The sequence below is a fragment of the Chanos chanos genome, chromosome 14, assembly GCF_902362185.1.
Source record: "Chanos chanos chromosome 14, fChaCha1.1, whole genome shotgun sequence".
Classification (NCBI taxonomy): domain Eukaryota; kingdom Metazoa; phylum Chordata; class Actinopteri; order Gonorynchiformes; family Chanidae; genus Chanos; species Chanos chanos.
The window spans coordinates 6,994,796-7,007,022 of NC_044508.1; the positions used below are offsets into that span (position 1 = coordinate 6,994,796).

Consider the following 12,227-nt stretch of genomic DNA (forward strand, 5'->3'; position numbering starts at 1 on the left):
TGAAGAGCCAAAGAAACCTTTCGAGAGGAAACTAAAGCTTCTGAAACGTTTGTGTTTCTCATTTAAGGAAGAGCCATGGGGTGTGGGGTGACAAAGGGGAGTGAATTCAGTAGAAGATGCGAAAAAGGTAAGATTTTTATTAACGTTGACTATGACTAGGACTGTATCAGATGTAAAACGTTACTCACATACATATTTGCTGGAGCAAGCTCTCAAGTGCCACCATGCCTCAAGTCTTGGATTGATGTACATTAGTTGGTGATATATGCAATGTGTGCAAGGTGTAATAATTTTAAAGTCACGAGACTGAAGTCACAGATGTGTTCTGTTTTGGTAAAATCTCTCTCCCTCTCTCTTTCTCTCTCTGTAGAAGGACACATTGCCACAGGTAAGACTGAATTTTAAACACATAAGATAAGAGGACACAGGATCAGTTTACATCAAACAGTGCAGACTTTTAGTTTTTTTTTCATTGTTTGCCTTTGAATGGTTTGACCATAATGCATAAATTTGTGATCATCCATGTGCCTATAGCTCCATTATTCAAGGGAAGAATAATCCTCTTTGTTGGTGAAGAACTGAATATTTGAATAGCTTATTGTTACTCTATGTTTGATTGACAATGTAGCTATTAATATTGAATTTCCTTAGGCTTAATGAACATGTAATTTGTAATTTGTAGCAGTCAAATTCCCTTGAATTTCAGTTTCAACTGGTCTTCATCATGACTGTCTTGATTTTACATTCTTGTTTTCCTTTCCCATCATGCACCACTGAGTACAGCAGCCACAAGTAAGCCAGCTATCTTTACTTTGACTGACAGGTTTCCTGAGTTTTCGATTTTGATACAAAAGTTTAATAGTGCATTCCTGTAGTTAACGAGTTCATTTGATTAAGTATAACAAGCACACTGAAGAAAATCTGTTCATTCACGATCAAAATTTGAAATAATGGGGAAGATCGGCGGTTCATTTTAGACGCTGCTCTCGAAACAAATCAAAACAAAGAGAGAATGATGGGGTAAAAAGCTGACCTACAAATCTCTCAGCATGACTGTGAAACTGTTGGCACAGATGGAGTGTTTTTTGGCAGTCAGCACTGTTAGACAGGCTGCAACGCTTTCCAAGTCTTTAGAGAAATAGGACACAGTGCTAGTGAACCTTGATAGTAGACCCCTAGGTCATGTTTTTGTTTTGGGCCTTTTAAAAAAAAAATGTTGAGTTATTTATTTATGTTTGGCTGTCTGATCCTAATGTTACGCGAGAGGCTGTTATTTGTTATGTGTCCTCGGATGCCCCGTGCAAAAAAATACAATTTCATTTTCGTTTTCCTTTGCTTTTTTTTTTTTTTTTTTTCATCAAATGCCGCAACACCTGTACTGCAATTTCACTGACTCAGATATGTTCAGTTCGTGTGTTATGCCTTAGTTATGCAATAATTCTGACTGCACACACACACACACACAGTCGTTCTACAACAATGACACACAAATGTAACATTTATCATGGTTCTAACGAACAAACGAATGTGCCCGTGCTTTCCCTGTGAAAAGCAATGAGAGCTGCGGTGCTGATCCAGCGCTGGTATCGTCAGTACGTCGCCCGCATGGAGATGAGACGCAGATACACCTGGAATATCTTCCAGTCGATAGAATACGCAGGCCAGCAAGACCAGATCAAAGTAAGAATCCTATATTCTCATTCTATGGATGGATAGATGGATGGATGCATGGATGGATAGTTGATTGGATGGATGGATGGATGGATGGATGGATGGATAGTTGATTGGATGGATGGATGCATGGATGGATAATTGATTGGATGGATGGATGGATGGATGGATGGATGGATGGATCTATTCTGCATTAGTAGATGAACAGACTGATAGACGTTTGAGCAATTAATGGACTCACACTGATAAGATGGAATAGTGCGTAGATTTTAAATTTGCTTTTCAGCTTCTAAGAAATTAAAGCAATTAAGTCAGCCAAATATTTAGGATAATTTCGAGCTGTCATATCTTTCTCTTTTCTAAACAGCTGTATAATTTCCTTGGATATCTCGTGGACAACTTCACACCGTCTAGTAATGAACGTAAGGGCCTTCCATTATTCTTACGGGAATTCAATGTGGGGAATTGACTTTACCTTAGTGGCCAAAAACGTGTTTTCTTCCATCCAGGAAATTTGATTTCACATATCTTCAGAGAAAACGAGGTCTGTCGAGATACCGAGTGGGAGAGATACTTCAGTTACCAGAACATTGATGTACCGGATATTTACTCTGGCCCTCGACTAACATTCCCGCTAACTGCCGACCAAGCTACCGACCTGGTGGAGGCATTCAGGCAAAAAAAAGTATGTGAAAAAGAGCTTTCAACCACGTTTTGTCTTATCTTACTTTTCAGTAAGCCTTAGACTATGGTTTGTCATTGGTTGTAACATACATTTCAAAGAACACCGAGAGCAGCTAATGCACTGAACAAAAAGATGACATTTTTATGCATTTCCCTATAGCCAATTGTCTCTGCTTGTTTCTGATACATCGCTTTAACCACCAGTCTATCTCATTTTTCCCAGTAGCAGCTCCATTCACGCTACGTTCTTCAGCTTCTTCTTGAAACGTGGAAATTGCTCCGAGTTCTGCCAAATATCAACCGAGTCTCCACTTGTCATAGCAAAGAAATCACTGTTTGTGGTAAGTCTTTGGTTATGTTAAGAACCTTTTTAAAGAAAGTTTTGAAACTATAAGTAATATCGATATATCTGATATCCATTTTTAAACTATAATTTTCTGGTAAACTGCAGGCGATTTACATGGACAACTGGAAGATTTACTCTTTATATTCTATAAGGTAATCAACACATCAAATATCCGACATTACATTTTACCCTGAGCACCAAATCCTTCAGTGCTATTCCTCACTGGATTTGTGATTTATTCTCTAATGGAAGCATTATACTCGATCCATTTAGAATGGAATGCCGTCTTTGGAGAGGCCCTATGTGTTCAATGGAGACTTCGTGGACAGAGGCCAAGACTCGATCGAGATTCTCCTCATTCTGTTTGCCTTTCTACTGGTGTACCCTGGTGACATTCACCTGAATCGGGGAAACCATGAAGATCACATCATTAACTTGAGGTACTTCAAGTACCATTTCTGTCTTATATAATTATTTAAACAGTAAAGAAATAGGTTTTAACATTGATAGTAGTCACCAGTTAGCATTTAATCTCAGAAATGGGTAAAGATTAAGCTGCTCAGTTGTTTGTTTTGATGTAGTTCCTAAAGTATTAACAAGGTGTCATAAGTATGTAATGTCTCAGAGTGACTGTACTGATCCAGGAACAGTTAACAGCTGTCATTAATCCTAATTAACAGAGTCATATACACGAGATCAGCTGATCCTAGAACAGCTGATCTCAGAGCTCTGAGACCTTGACGTGTGATGAATACTCAACGTACTGGTGATCATCTGTTTATCTTTCTGTCTCTTTTTTGAGGTATGGCTTCACCAAGGAGGTTTTAAACAAGTACAGGGTATGTCTTCATCTGTCTTTATCCCCTACCAAACTGAGCATTTTGCATTTGCACTGTTTACTATTTGCTGTTACTGTCCTATACACCTTCTGAAACAGAGGAGGGCTAGCCGTCCCATTTTGAGTAATTACGCCTGGTTGGATCTGAGACCACATACTGCCACTGTGATGTGCTTATGTTGCTAGAGGGAGAAACTCTGGTCCCTTCTCTGGTGGTTATTTTCACCGTGAATGGATCAGTCTCCTTTAAGGTTAAGGAGATTACTGGGTCATTAGAACAGAATGGTTTCAGAGAAGTCAATCGGCATTTAGCTCCTCTGTGGGCGGCTGGTGCTTAGCTGTTAAATGAACACATGCTGACATAACTAGCCGCTGAATGGTCTCAGAGTGACCTGTATGCGGTCAAGGTTCGAAAAGCGATGTGGGATTTTGACCTTCTCAAAACTAGATTTGAGCCTTTTTCTGAGGAGTGCATGATTTTTAGTGGATGAAAAAAAACAAAAACTCAAAATGTTACCCCACTAGGTCTTCCCTGCGCTAACAAGCTTTTGATTAAAACCTCCCATTGGTTTGTTCTCATCCACATGACAAACCTGCTATGACTTGGCAGTTGGACAGGCAAGCCAATAAGATGGGCTGTTCCCAATCAGTTGACCAATCGTCTCTGTGCAGTGTGAAAAGCCAAAGAGGAAGTGTCTCCCAGAGTTTATGGTTTCACGCAGTCTAAGAGTATTAAGTGTTTACAAGGGGGTGACCGATTTCCTGTCGGGCAAAGGTCACAAATTACATGTACGTACTGACAGACGCATACTTAATCTCCATTATTTCAGGATTAAGCTCTTTAGCTATTTGAATTTCTCTCCAAATTGATATGTCACAAAAGAACCTGAAAACATTATAATACTTAATAAAAACTTACTACAATATTACTATTATTTTACTAATATTTAATAATAATAGTGTTTGTGTCTCTCTCTCTCTCTCTCTCTGTCTCTTGGAACTCTTTCCAGCTGCATGGTAAGCGCATTTTGAAACTGCTGCAGAAGATCTTCAGCTGGTTGCCCCTGGTTACAGTGATCGATCAGAAGGTTCTGATTGTGCATGGTGGGATATCAAACACGACTGACCTGGCTCTGATTGCTAGAGTGGACAGGCACAGAGTGAGTGTAGCACAAGACGGGCTTTTCCTCTGTCATTTTTCCACAAGTCCAGTTAGTCCAGGAACCGTGTTTGATCACAACGGATAGTGCTCATGACCGTAAAAGCTGAAAAATTTAAATATATAAAATATATTTGAATTTAAACAAAAAAAAAGCTTACCAAACCAAAACTATAAATCTAATATAGCACCCACAGATACCTCCATAGATGAACTGGACTAGTTTCCAAAGTAGTGGTCCATCTAATGTACTTTAAGCACCGGTTTAAATTGGACTCTCCAGATCTGTTCCAAACATGTTGGGCAATATATGAAGCATTACCAGTGCCATGTCATAATCTAGAGCAATACAGATAACATTTCACCCAAAAAACTCACACATATTTAACCACTAATTGTCGTGTCTCAAAAACATAACATCAAAATTTCACTTTAAGTTCAAATTTCATGTGAGAAATCTCATGTTCCACACGTTTTCCTTTTCACAATATTTTATGCGACGTGTCTTTTAGTACGTGTCTGCACTGAGACCACCGAAGAAGAGGGGGAGCACACATGGGGGGCAGTCTTCGCTTGACTCGGACATAGAGGACGACGTGACAAGCGTCAAATCCAGCAGTGCAAATCTTCGGCGGGCTTCTTTTGGGATGGCCTACACCAAACCCAAGCCCTTCGGCGACCGAGACAGCTTCCAACGCCGTTCCCTGCAGGATTTCTCCGCCACCGTCAACCGGACGTTGGAGGACGAGCTGGAGGCGCGTCGCCGACGGGCGGAGTTCGTGTGCGCGGGCTACAACCTGTCGCACAGGAACCTGAATTCGTCGGTGTCCTCAGAGTCAGACCAAAGTTCCACCGAAGCCTTCGATTGTCTCAACGAAGAGTGGAAACAGGTAAAGCGTCGAGTCTTTGTCATATCGCCACGCTGGCCACCGACTTAAATTTTATTTTTAATTTTTTTTTTTTAGAAGGCAGCATATTTATTCTTAATTTATTTTTAATAACAATGTGTGTTTTGTCACAGTAAAGCTTCAGTTCTGTTTTCTTTAACCTTGTTTGTGCGAAACTGTTTATTTACGGATACAAAATTGTCTTGATTTCTGACCAGATTTGACAGTGTGAGAAGAAGAGAAAAATACCAACATGTCTTCACTCTCAGCTCACCCTATATATTTAACTTTTGTTATTACGGAAATACAAGGCCATGGATTCAGTCTGTTTCGTCCATCTGCAGATTTTGGATTTGCTGTGGAGCGACCCCATGGCTCAGGACGGCTGTGTTCCCAACGAGGTTCGGGGTGGGGGCTGTTACTGGGGTCCCGACGTGACGGAGGACTTCCTCAACCGGCACCACCTCCAACTCATCATCCGCTCACACGAGTGTAAACAGGAGGGCTACGAGTTCTGTCACAAGAGAAAGGTGACTCCAAAGACAGGCGGCATAATAAGCTCATTTTAGAGATAAGTCCTTTGAACTATGACTCAAACAGTTCCTCACATTGTCTGTTAAGACACAGGTGGCCAGCCTAGCCCGGCGCGTGTTTCAGGATAAAGGATAATCTCTTATCCTTTTGTTGAATTGCAGATTGAAGATTTATAAATAGAGATCGGTTCCTAGTACACATTTGACAGGACATGCCCATTGCTTGTTGTAGATGAAAATTTTCTACTAAGCGTGGTATCCAAACATATAGTAAGATCTCAGAGTTCTGGAAAGGAAGTTAGTTCCATAGACTGCACAGTACATATGTATGTGTGTGTGTGTGTGTGTGTGTGTGCGTGTGTGTGCGAGTCGGTCTTATATTTCTGTTTTGTGGTCATATTTTACCAGATCTAGTATTTAGCATCCAGAAGCCAACTTTCATTCAGAACTGTTGAACATAAAGCATTTCACTTCTATCTAGTCCAGAGCTATATTCCTATTAAACTGAACCCTGGAGTTTCTTGTGTTAAGTACACAGTTATATTCCTGTTATGGTCAACGTTCCTTACAAACAGAACAAACGGTTTCTCGCTTTTTGCCCATAGTTCTATTCCTGTTATGCTCACACTGCAAACCTAAACCTACATTTTCTCTGTAGGTCCTCACACTGTTTTCTGCCTCTAACTACTACGAGGTGGGCAGTAACAGGGGAGCATTCGTTAGACTGGGACCAGATCTAGTGCCTTATTTCGTCCAGTACCAGGCCAGTGATATGACACGTGAACTGAGCCTTAGACAGAGGTGGGTGTCCCTGATCTGGAATTCCTGTAATCCCCCCCCCTTTTTTTGTCAAATTTCTTGCCTTTAGTTCCCAATTGACACATATGTATGTGACCAATAATCATTTCTTAGCCAGCTTAAGATCTATTGCTTAAGGTGGATCTTCAAAACAGTTTTAATACTGGAGGAACAATAGTGTGAATCTGAAGCATTGTGTTGTGCCAGTAAAGTACACTGGGGGGCACTCTAACAACTTTTTCCAACACACCTCTAACTTCTGACCTCTGATGTTGTCTTAACGGAATCTCATATTCTGAAAAATGGCATTCGTTCATCTGTCACTGCGTTGACCTCGTTTGGGTTCATTTTAACGCAACAAGGCTGTTTTTTCTGGTGTCAGCACACAGTCGCTGATGGCATTTGACTCACGTTGTTTTTTTTTTTCGTGTTGCGTCGACCGACAGCGCGAAGCGGACTGAGCACTCCGCCCTGCGCGTCCTACGAGAGCAACTGTTTTCGCACAAGTCCGACCTCCTCAGTGCCTTCCAGGAGTACGATAAGGAGAACACAGGTACCACTGTCTTTTTGTCTCATTCATACACGGGCTTGATTAATGCAAGCGTGCAGACAAAGACATATATTCAGGTCTGGGATGACTGTGGTAGTCAGTTCTCTTTTTCGGGGATGGATGGCCCGGCGGGAATCGGTCCTGCAGGAGATGTAATCTCAAGCAACTTCCACAGTAATTAAGCAAACACAAACAAACAGCAAACAAACTCAAAAACAACATTCTTAAACTGGCATTTACCGTCAGAACGTTCAAGAAAGAACTGCTGTGTTCACACTGCCAAACAACACATTCATACCGCAAATGAAAGACTTTGTCCTAAATAGCAAAAAAGTCATTAAAAAAAAAGATGTATATCATTCTTAAGCATGTAAGTAGGAGTTTGAATATACAGTTAAGACTGTTTTTGCTTTTTGGTATTTTGTGTGTGATTTTGAAAAACGAAAAAAGGTCATCTTCAAGTCTGTTTGGATAACATTAAGCAAAACATTAAGCTGACAGAGGAAAATATTCAGGGAACATTTTCAAGGGAAATATTCTAAAACAAACACAAGCCATCACAGACTGCTTCTGTTCACATCAACCACAGGCCAAAGTTTGTGCATGTTTGAATCGGTCAGTGTAAAAGTTTCCTTAACACACCCAGTTCTAATATTCAGATGCCAAACAAGTCCTTGAGCAGACAAGTCAGATTTGTTAGTTCAGGATTAGAATAAAAATCACACAAAATCTCTAAATGTCAAGGAGTAGATTTGATTACCACTACCACAGGAGAGGAAGAGCCTTGAGAATAGCGCCCCTAGTGGTGCAAATCATTCATTTGGCTTATTTGTATCTGTTTTAAACACACTTGTGATGGAATGACAGGTTTAGTCAGAAGTGAGGGTCTTTTCCCTTGAGCCACTTTAGACTGTGTGATCCTTTGATCTTATCTTTTGCTGCGGTTTGCAGGTCTCATTTCCTTGCATGACTGGGCCAACGCGGTGGGACAGGTACTCCATCTGGACCTGCCCTGGAGGATGTTACGCTCACAGCTGGTCACCAGGACTTCCAACGGCATGCTGGATTACAACGCTTGGTTCCGTGAGCTTGCCATCACTGAGTCGAGCGTTGAGGTGACAGTCTCTTCCCTATCTAAAATGAAATTAAAAAAAAAACAAAACAAAACCCAAAACAACGAAGCTTATCTGACATTACTATTTTTTCTGCATACTTTTGGTCAATTTAAGACATCAAGGAGTACAGCCTTATTGTTGTATTTTACACTAACACCAATAACTAATAAAGTACCAGTCTGTGAGCTCATTCTGCATGAGAATGACTGGAGTGATGTTGCCTGAAATGGGGGAGACATTTTGTCCAAGCCCTCAGACCCTGGAGAGGAGTAGAGATGGAGTCACTCAGACCAGAGTACTCAGCTGATAAGAGTTTGGTACAAATATGTGTAAGGGAGGAGACTAGCGAGAAATAAACTGTATCTTTTCTGACCAGAGCTCGCCCGAAAGGAATAAACAAAACCGCTCGTCTTTCGTACCCCTCTAAAACGAACTACAGAGAAAATTACTGAACGTTCCGGCACATTCCGGATTTATCTCATCACGTCCTGTCAAAACGTTAAAGGTGGTACGTCTTCCAAAGGAAAAGGTTCATTGATGGATCGCCTTCAGCTCTCAAAGTGTATCGGGAACAGGTTACTCACAAAGATGCTGGGAATGCACAAATGCACTTTTCCTCTTGGACAAGCCTTAGCCCCTTAGCTGTTATTCATTGCACTGTGCAACTCCCTGTACAGCGTGTACGGCACCTCACTGCCATCGTAAATTCACTCAGCTCTCTGTGATTAGAGCTGGTTATATTTCCATTACATCATGTGTCCATCGATGCGCTTCTTGATCTCGAAAAGAAAAAATGTATCGGCGTGGCAACAAACTGACGTGGCGTTTTTTTTAAACAGAGCCTCTTTTCTCTTCTGTTCATTCAGCACATAGAGCAGACGTTGCTGGAGACGCTGTACAGACATCGCTCCACGCTAGAGACCATTTTCCGTATCGTAGACACAGACAATTCAGGTGAGTATGAAAGCATATGCTTCAGCAAAGATTACAAATACAACTTTGCCTATGCCCCAGGGAACACCCATGAAGTGTCTTTGGCATGGGAACCACGCATAGAGCACTAACTAAAAGACTAGAATAGCAATGTGCACTGTAAAAAAACGTGAAGGAAAACAGATCTGTCATTTCTAGCTCTATATAGAGCAAGAGTGTCCAAATGTAGTCCTGAAGGGCCAAAAATCTGCTGCTTTTTGCTTTTACCTTCCAATTTTTACCTGAGAAGCAGGCATGTGCGTTCCTCAGCGAATCAGAGAGCACAGTGGTTGGTATAAAAAAAAAGCAAGAGTTCAGCACCTCCAGGACTGAGTCTTGAAAGCATTTGTGTAGACTAACAGATAAGACTATCACTAAACTTTTAAGACTTGGTTGACTTCTTTAATCTCAAAGTTTTTCTCCAAGTACAACACTGCCTTCATAATGGCCTTCAGGCTTTCTGCAGATCAATTAATGCACCTTTCAAGAGCGAGAGGCAGTCCATTTTCTCAAACCCCTTCATCTTCTCCTTCATGTCCCAGGCCTCATATCCTTTGAGGATTTCCGTCAGACCTGGAAACTGCTTAGTGCCTACCTAAAAATGGAGATTTCCGACGAGGCCATCAACGACTTGATCGTCACCATCGACACAAACAAGGACGGCAGCATCGACATAGACGAGTTTATGGAGGCTTTTCGCCTCGTGGACAAAAAAAGCAGACTGGAGCGCGGTCGCAGCATATTCATGGCCCGGCAAGAGGACGCGCCTCAGGAGGAAGAAACGGCGCAAGTGGAGGAAATCCACATCGAGGACGAGGAGTCGCCCTCTCCTGCCGCTGAAACTGGGGAGTAGGACACTTTCGGAACAAAAAACGCCACATCTCGGCCGCTGAACAGTGAGCTGTGTAAAGCAACCCTCTGAAGGACCGGTTTTTATAGGTACAGACCAAGGGAACGACAGACGAAGTATTGAACGTTGAGGTGACGGTCGGTTCGATTGGCGAGAGGAATTAGCTAATATACAAAAAGAGAATAAGTCAAAAGAGTGAAGGGTAATTTCTTGAAAAGAAAAGGCACAGTGGACAGCAACTGATTATTCTACTTTATGACAAAACAGCTATTGGAGTATGGCCTGAAATTATATGTTTAGACAGAGAGGCTCTGGCCATGCTAAGAATCCAACACAGGGAGCTAACCCAGGCAATTAACTGTTGAAGAACATGATCTGTCTCCAAAGCTAATATTACTCTGTCATCCATTCACAAACAAAATCTGCCCCCAGCCAGAGTATGGGCACAGGCTAAAGAAAGACTCGCAGAATTCAGAGAGCAGCAGGTTTTCCGGTACATTACGCAGAGATACTGGGAGACACTGAGAGCAAAATGAATCAAATGGTTGTGTAGATAATGGACTCTTGTTGACATTACAGTCATGTGTTTCCAGGTCATGGGTTACAGAATTTTATCTTAAACAAACGTGTATTAAAAAAGAAGAAGAAGAAAACCACTGATGAATTGTTTCCTACAGATAAGCATTGGAGTAGGAACTGAATTGCACTAAATTCATAACATTCTGAGTCATAATTTTAAAAAAATCAGTGACCATACTGGGAGGAGCTGTGATGAACTGTATCTTTATCTGTTGACTTATTGTTTTGAAATAACAGTGTGTAAATAATGATAACAATATTATTTTGATTCTGGTTTGACTGAGCCGGGCTAAGTGGGTGCTCTTTAGTTGGTAGGCAGAAATTGATATAATTTCTCCTACAGTTGTGAATGTTAAGGATGAATGTATCATAAATAAAATGTTAGGGTTTATTGTGTTTTCTGTACCAGACTCATCCAATTGATCATGCAGTTTTACTTTTGAAGGGAGGGAGGGTTAACTGAATGATTACGTCCCCCCCAAACAAACAAACAGGTTTTCAATGTTTTACATCCTGTCAGAGAACATAAATGAGCCTGTCAACTCCCAAAAAGAGGTATACAAAGAGGCCTATACATGTCACTATGTGTCTTTATATGTTTTTTATAGTCCAGAGAACATAGCCAAGTAGAATATATCCTTTTCCTAAATGCCTGCCATCATAGTTCAGAGAGTAGGAGACAGTTTTTAATGATCTTAAAAGCAATCACTATAAAAATGCACAACTCTTTAAAAGACAAATCGTTCCGTTTCCGATAGCGTCAGTGTTTTTGTAACAGCTTTTTGTAACAAGCGTTACGCTTTTTGGAGCGAGTTGTTGGATTTGATGCGCGTGATATTTGGCCTCAGCCGCGCATCAATTGATTGCCACAATGAAGTATCATGTGAACTTAAGACGTAACACACTAATTATTACGTAGAGCTTAGTGCAGGGTGGCCTGCAGCCCAACGAGAAGACGCAGGTCAAAGGCTTTGACTCTAGGACAAGCCTTCGTTTATTCAAGCGAAACTATGTCTAAATGGTTAGAAGTCACAAGAGGGTGCTATTGTACAAACTCTTGGCTCTTTTTTCCTTGAGGTTTACGTCAAGTGCATCACGCGGGCCTCCGGCAATTTGAACTTCTCATGTCAAAATTTCGTTCTCAGCGATCCTCACAAGTTTGACTGACCATTTATCACAAAAGATACCATAGTGGATTAAGCATGAAAAAATGCCAATCTATTCCACAGTCCAACTCTCGCCTTC

The 12,227-nt window shown here is 41.2% G+C and overlaps 1 protein-coding gene across 1 annotated transcript; it reads left to right on the top strand.

Annotated features, from left to right (window-relative positions):
- Window positions 1-75: 75 nt before the first annotated feature.
- ppef2a (protein phosphatase with EF-hand domain 2a) lies at window positions 76-10,406 on the top strand. Its single transcript, XM_030791798.1, has 17 exons — window positions 76-127; window positions 784-792; window positions 1,553-1,680; window positions 2,039-2,093; window positions 2,181-2,356; window positions 2,582-2,696; window positions 2,807-2,853; window positions 2,975-3,141; window positions 3,504-3,540; window positions 4,550-4,699; window positions 5,211-5,588; window positions 5,930-6,115; window positions 6,777-6,919; window positions 7,363-7,469; window positions 8,418-8,581; window positions 9,448-9,535; window positions 10,096-10,406. Exons 1-17 carry the CDS (start codon window positions 76-78, stop codon window positions 10,404-10,406), a joined length of 2,313 nt encoding a protein of 770 aa, XP_030647658.1.
- The last annotated feature ends 1,821 nt before the right edge of the window (window positions 10,407-12,227 follow it).

Excerpts from the sequence above, each read along its gene's own strand:
- ppef2a (XM_030791798.1), top strand. The coding sequence starts at position 76 with ATGGGGTGTGGGGTGACAAAGGGGAGTGAATTCAGTAGAAGATGCGAA. Across the intron at positions 3,142-3,503 it reads GATCACATCATTAACTTGAG|GTATGGCTTCACCAAGGAGG; the intron begins GTACTTCAAGTA and ends CTCTTTTTTGAG. Across the intron at positions 4,700-5,210 it reads CTAGAGTGGACAGGCACAGA|TACGTGTCTGCACTGAGACC; the intron begins GTGAGTGTAGCA and ends CGTGTCTTTTAG.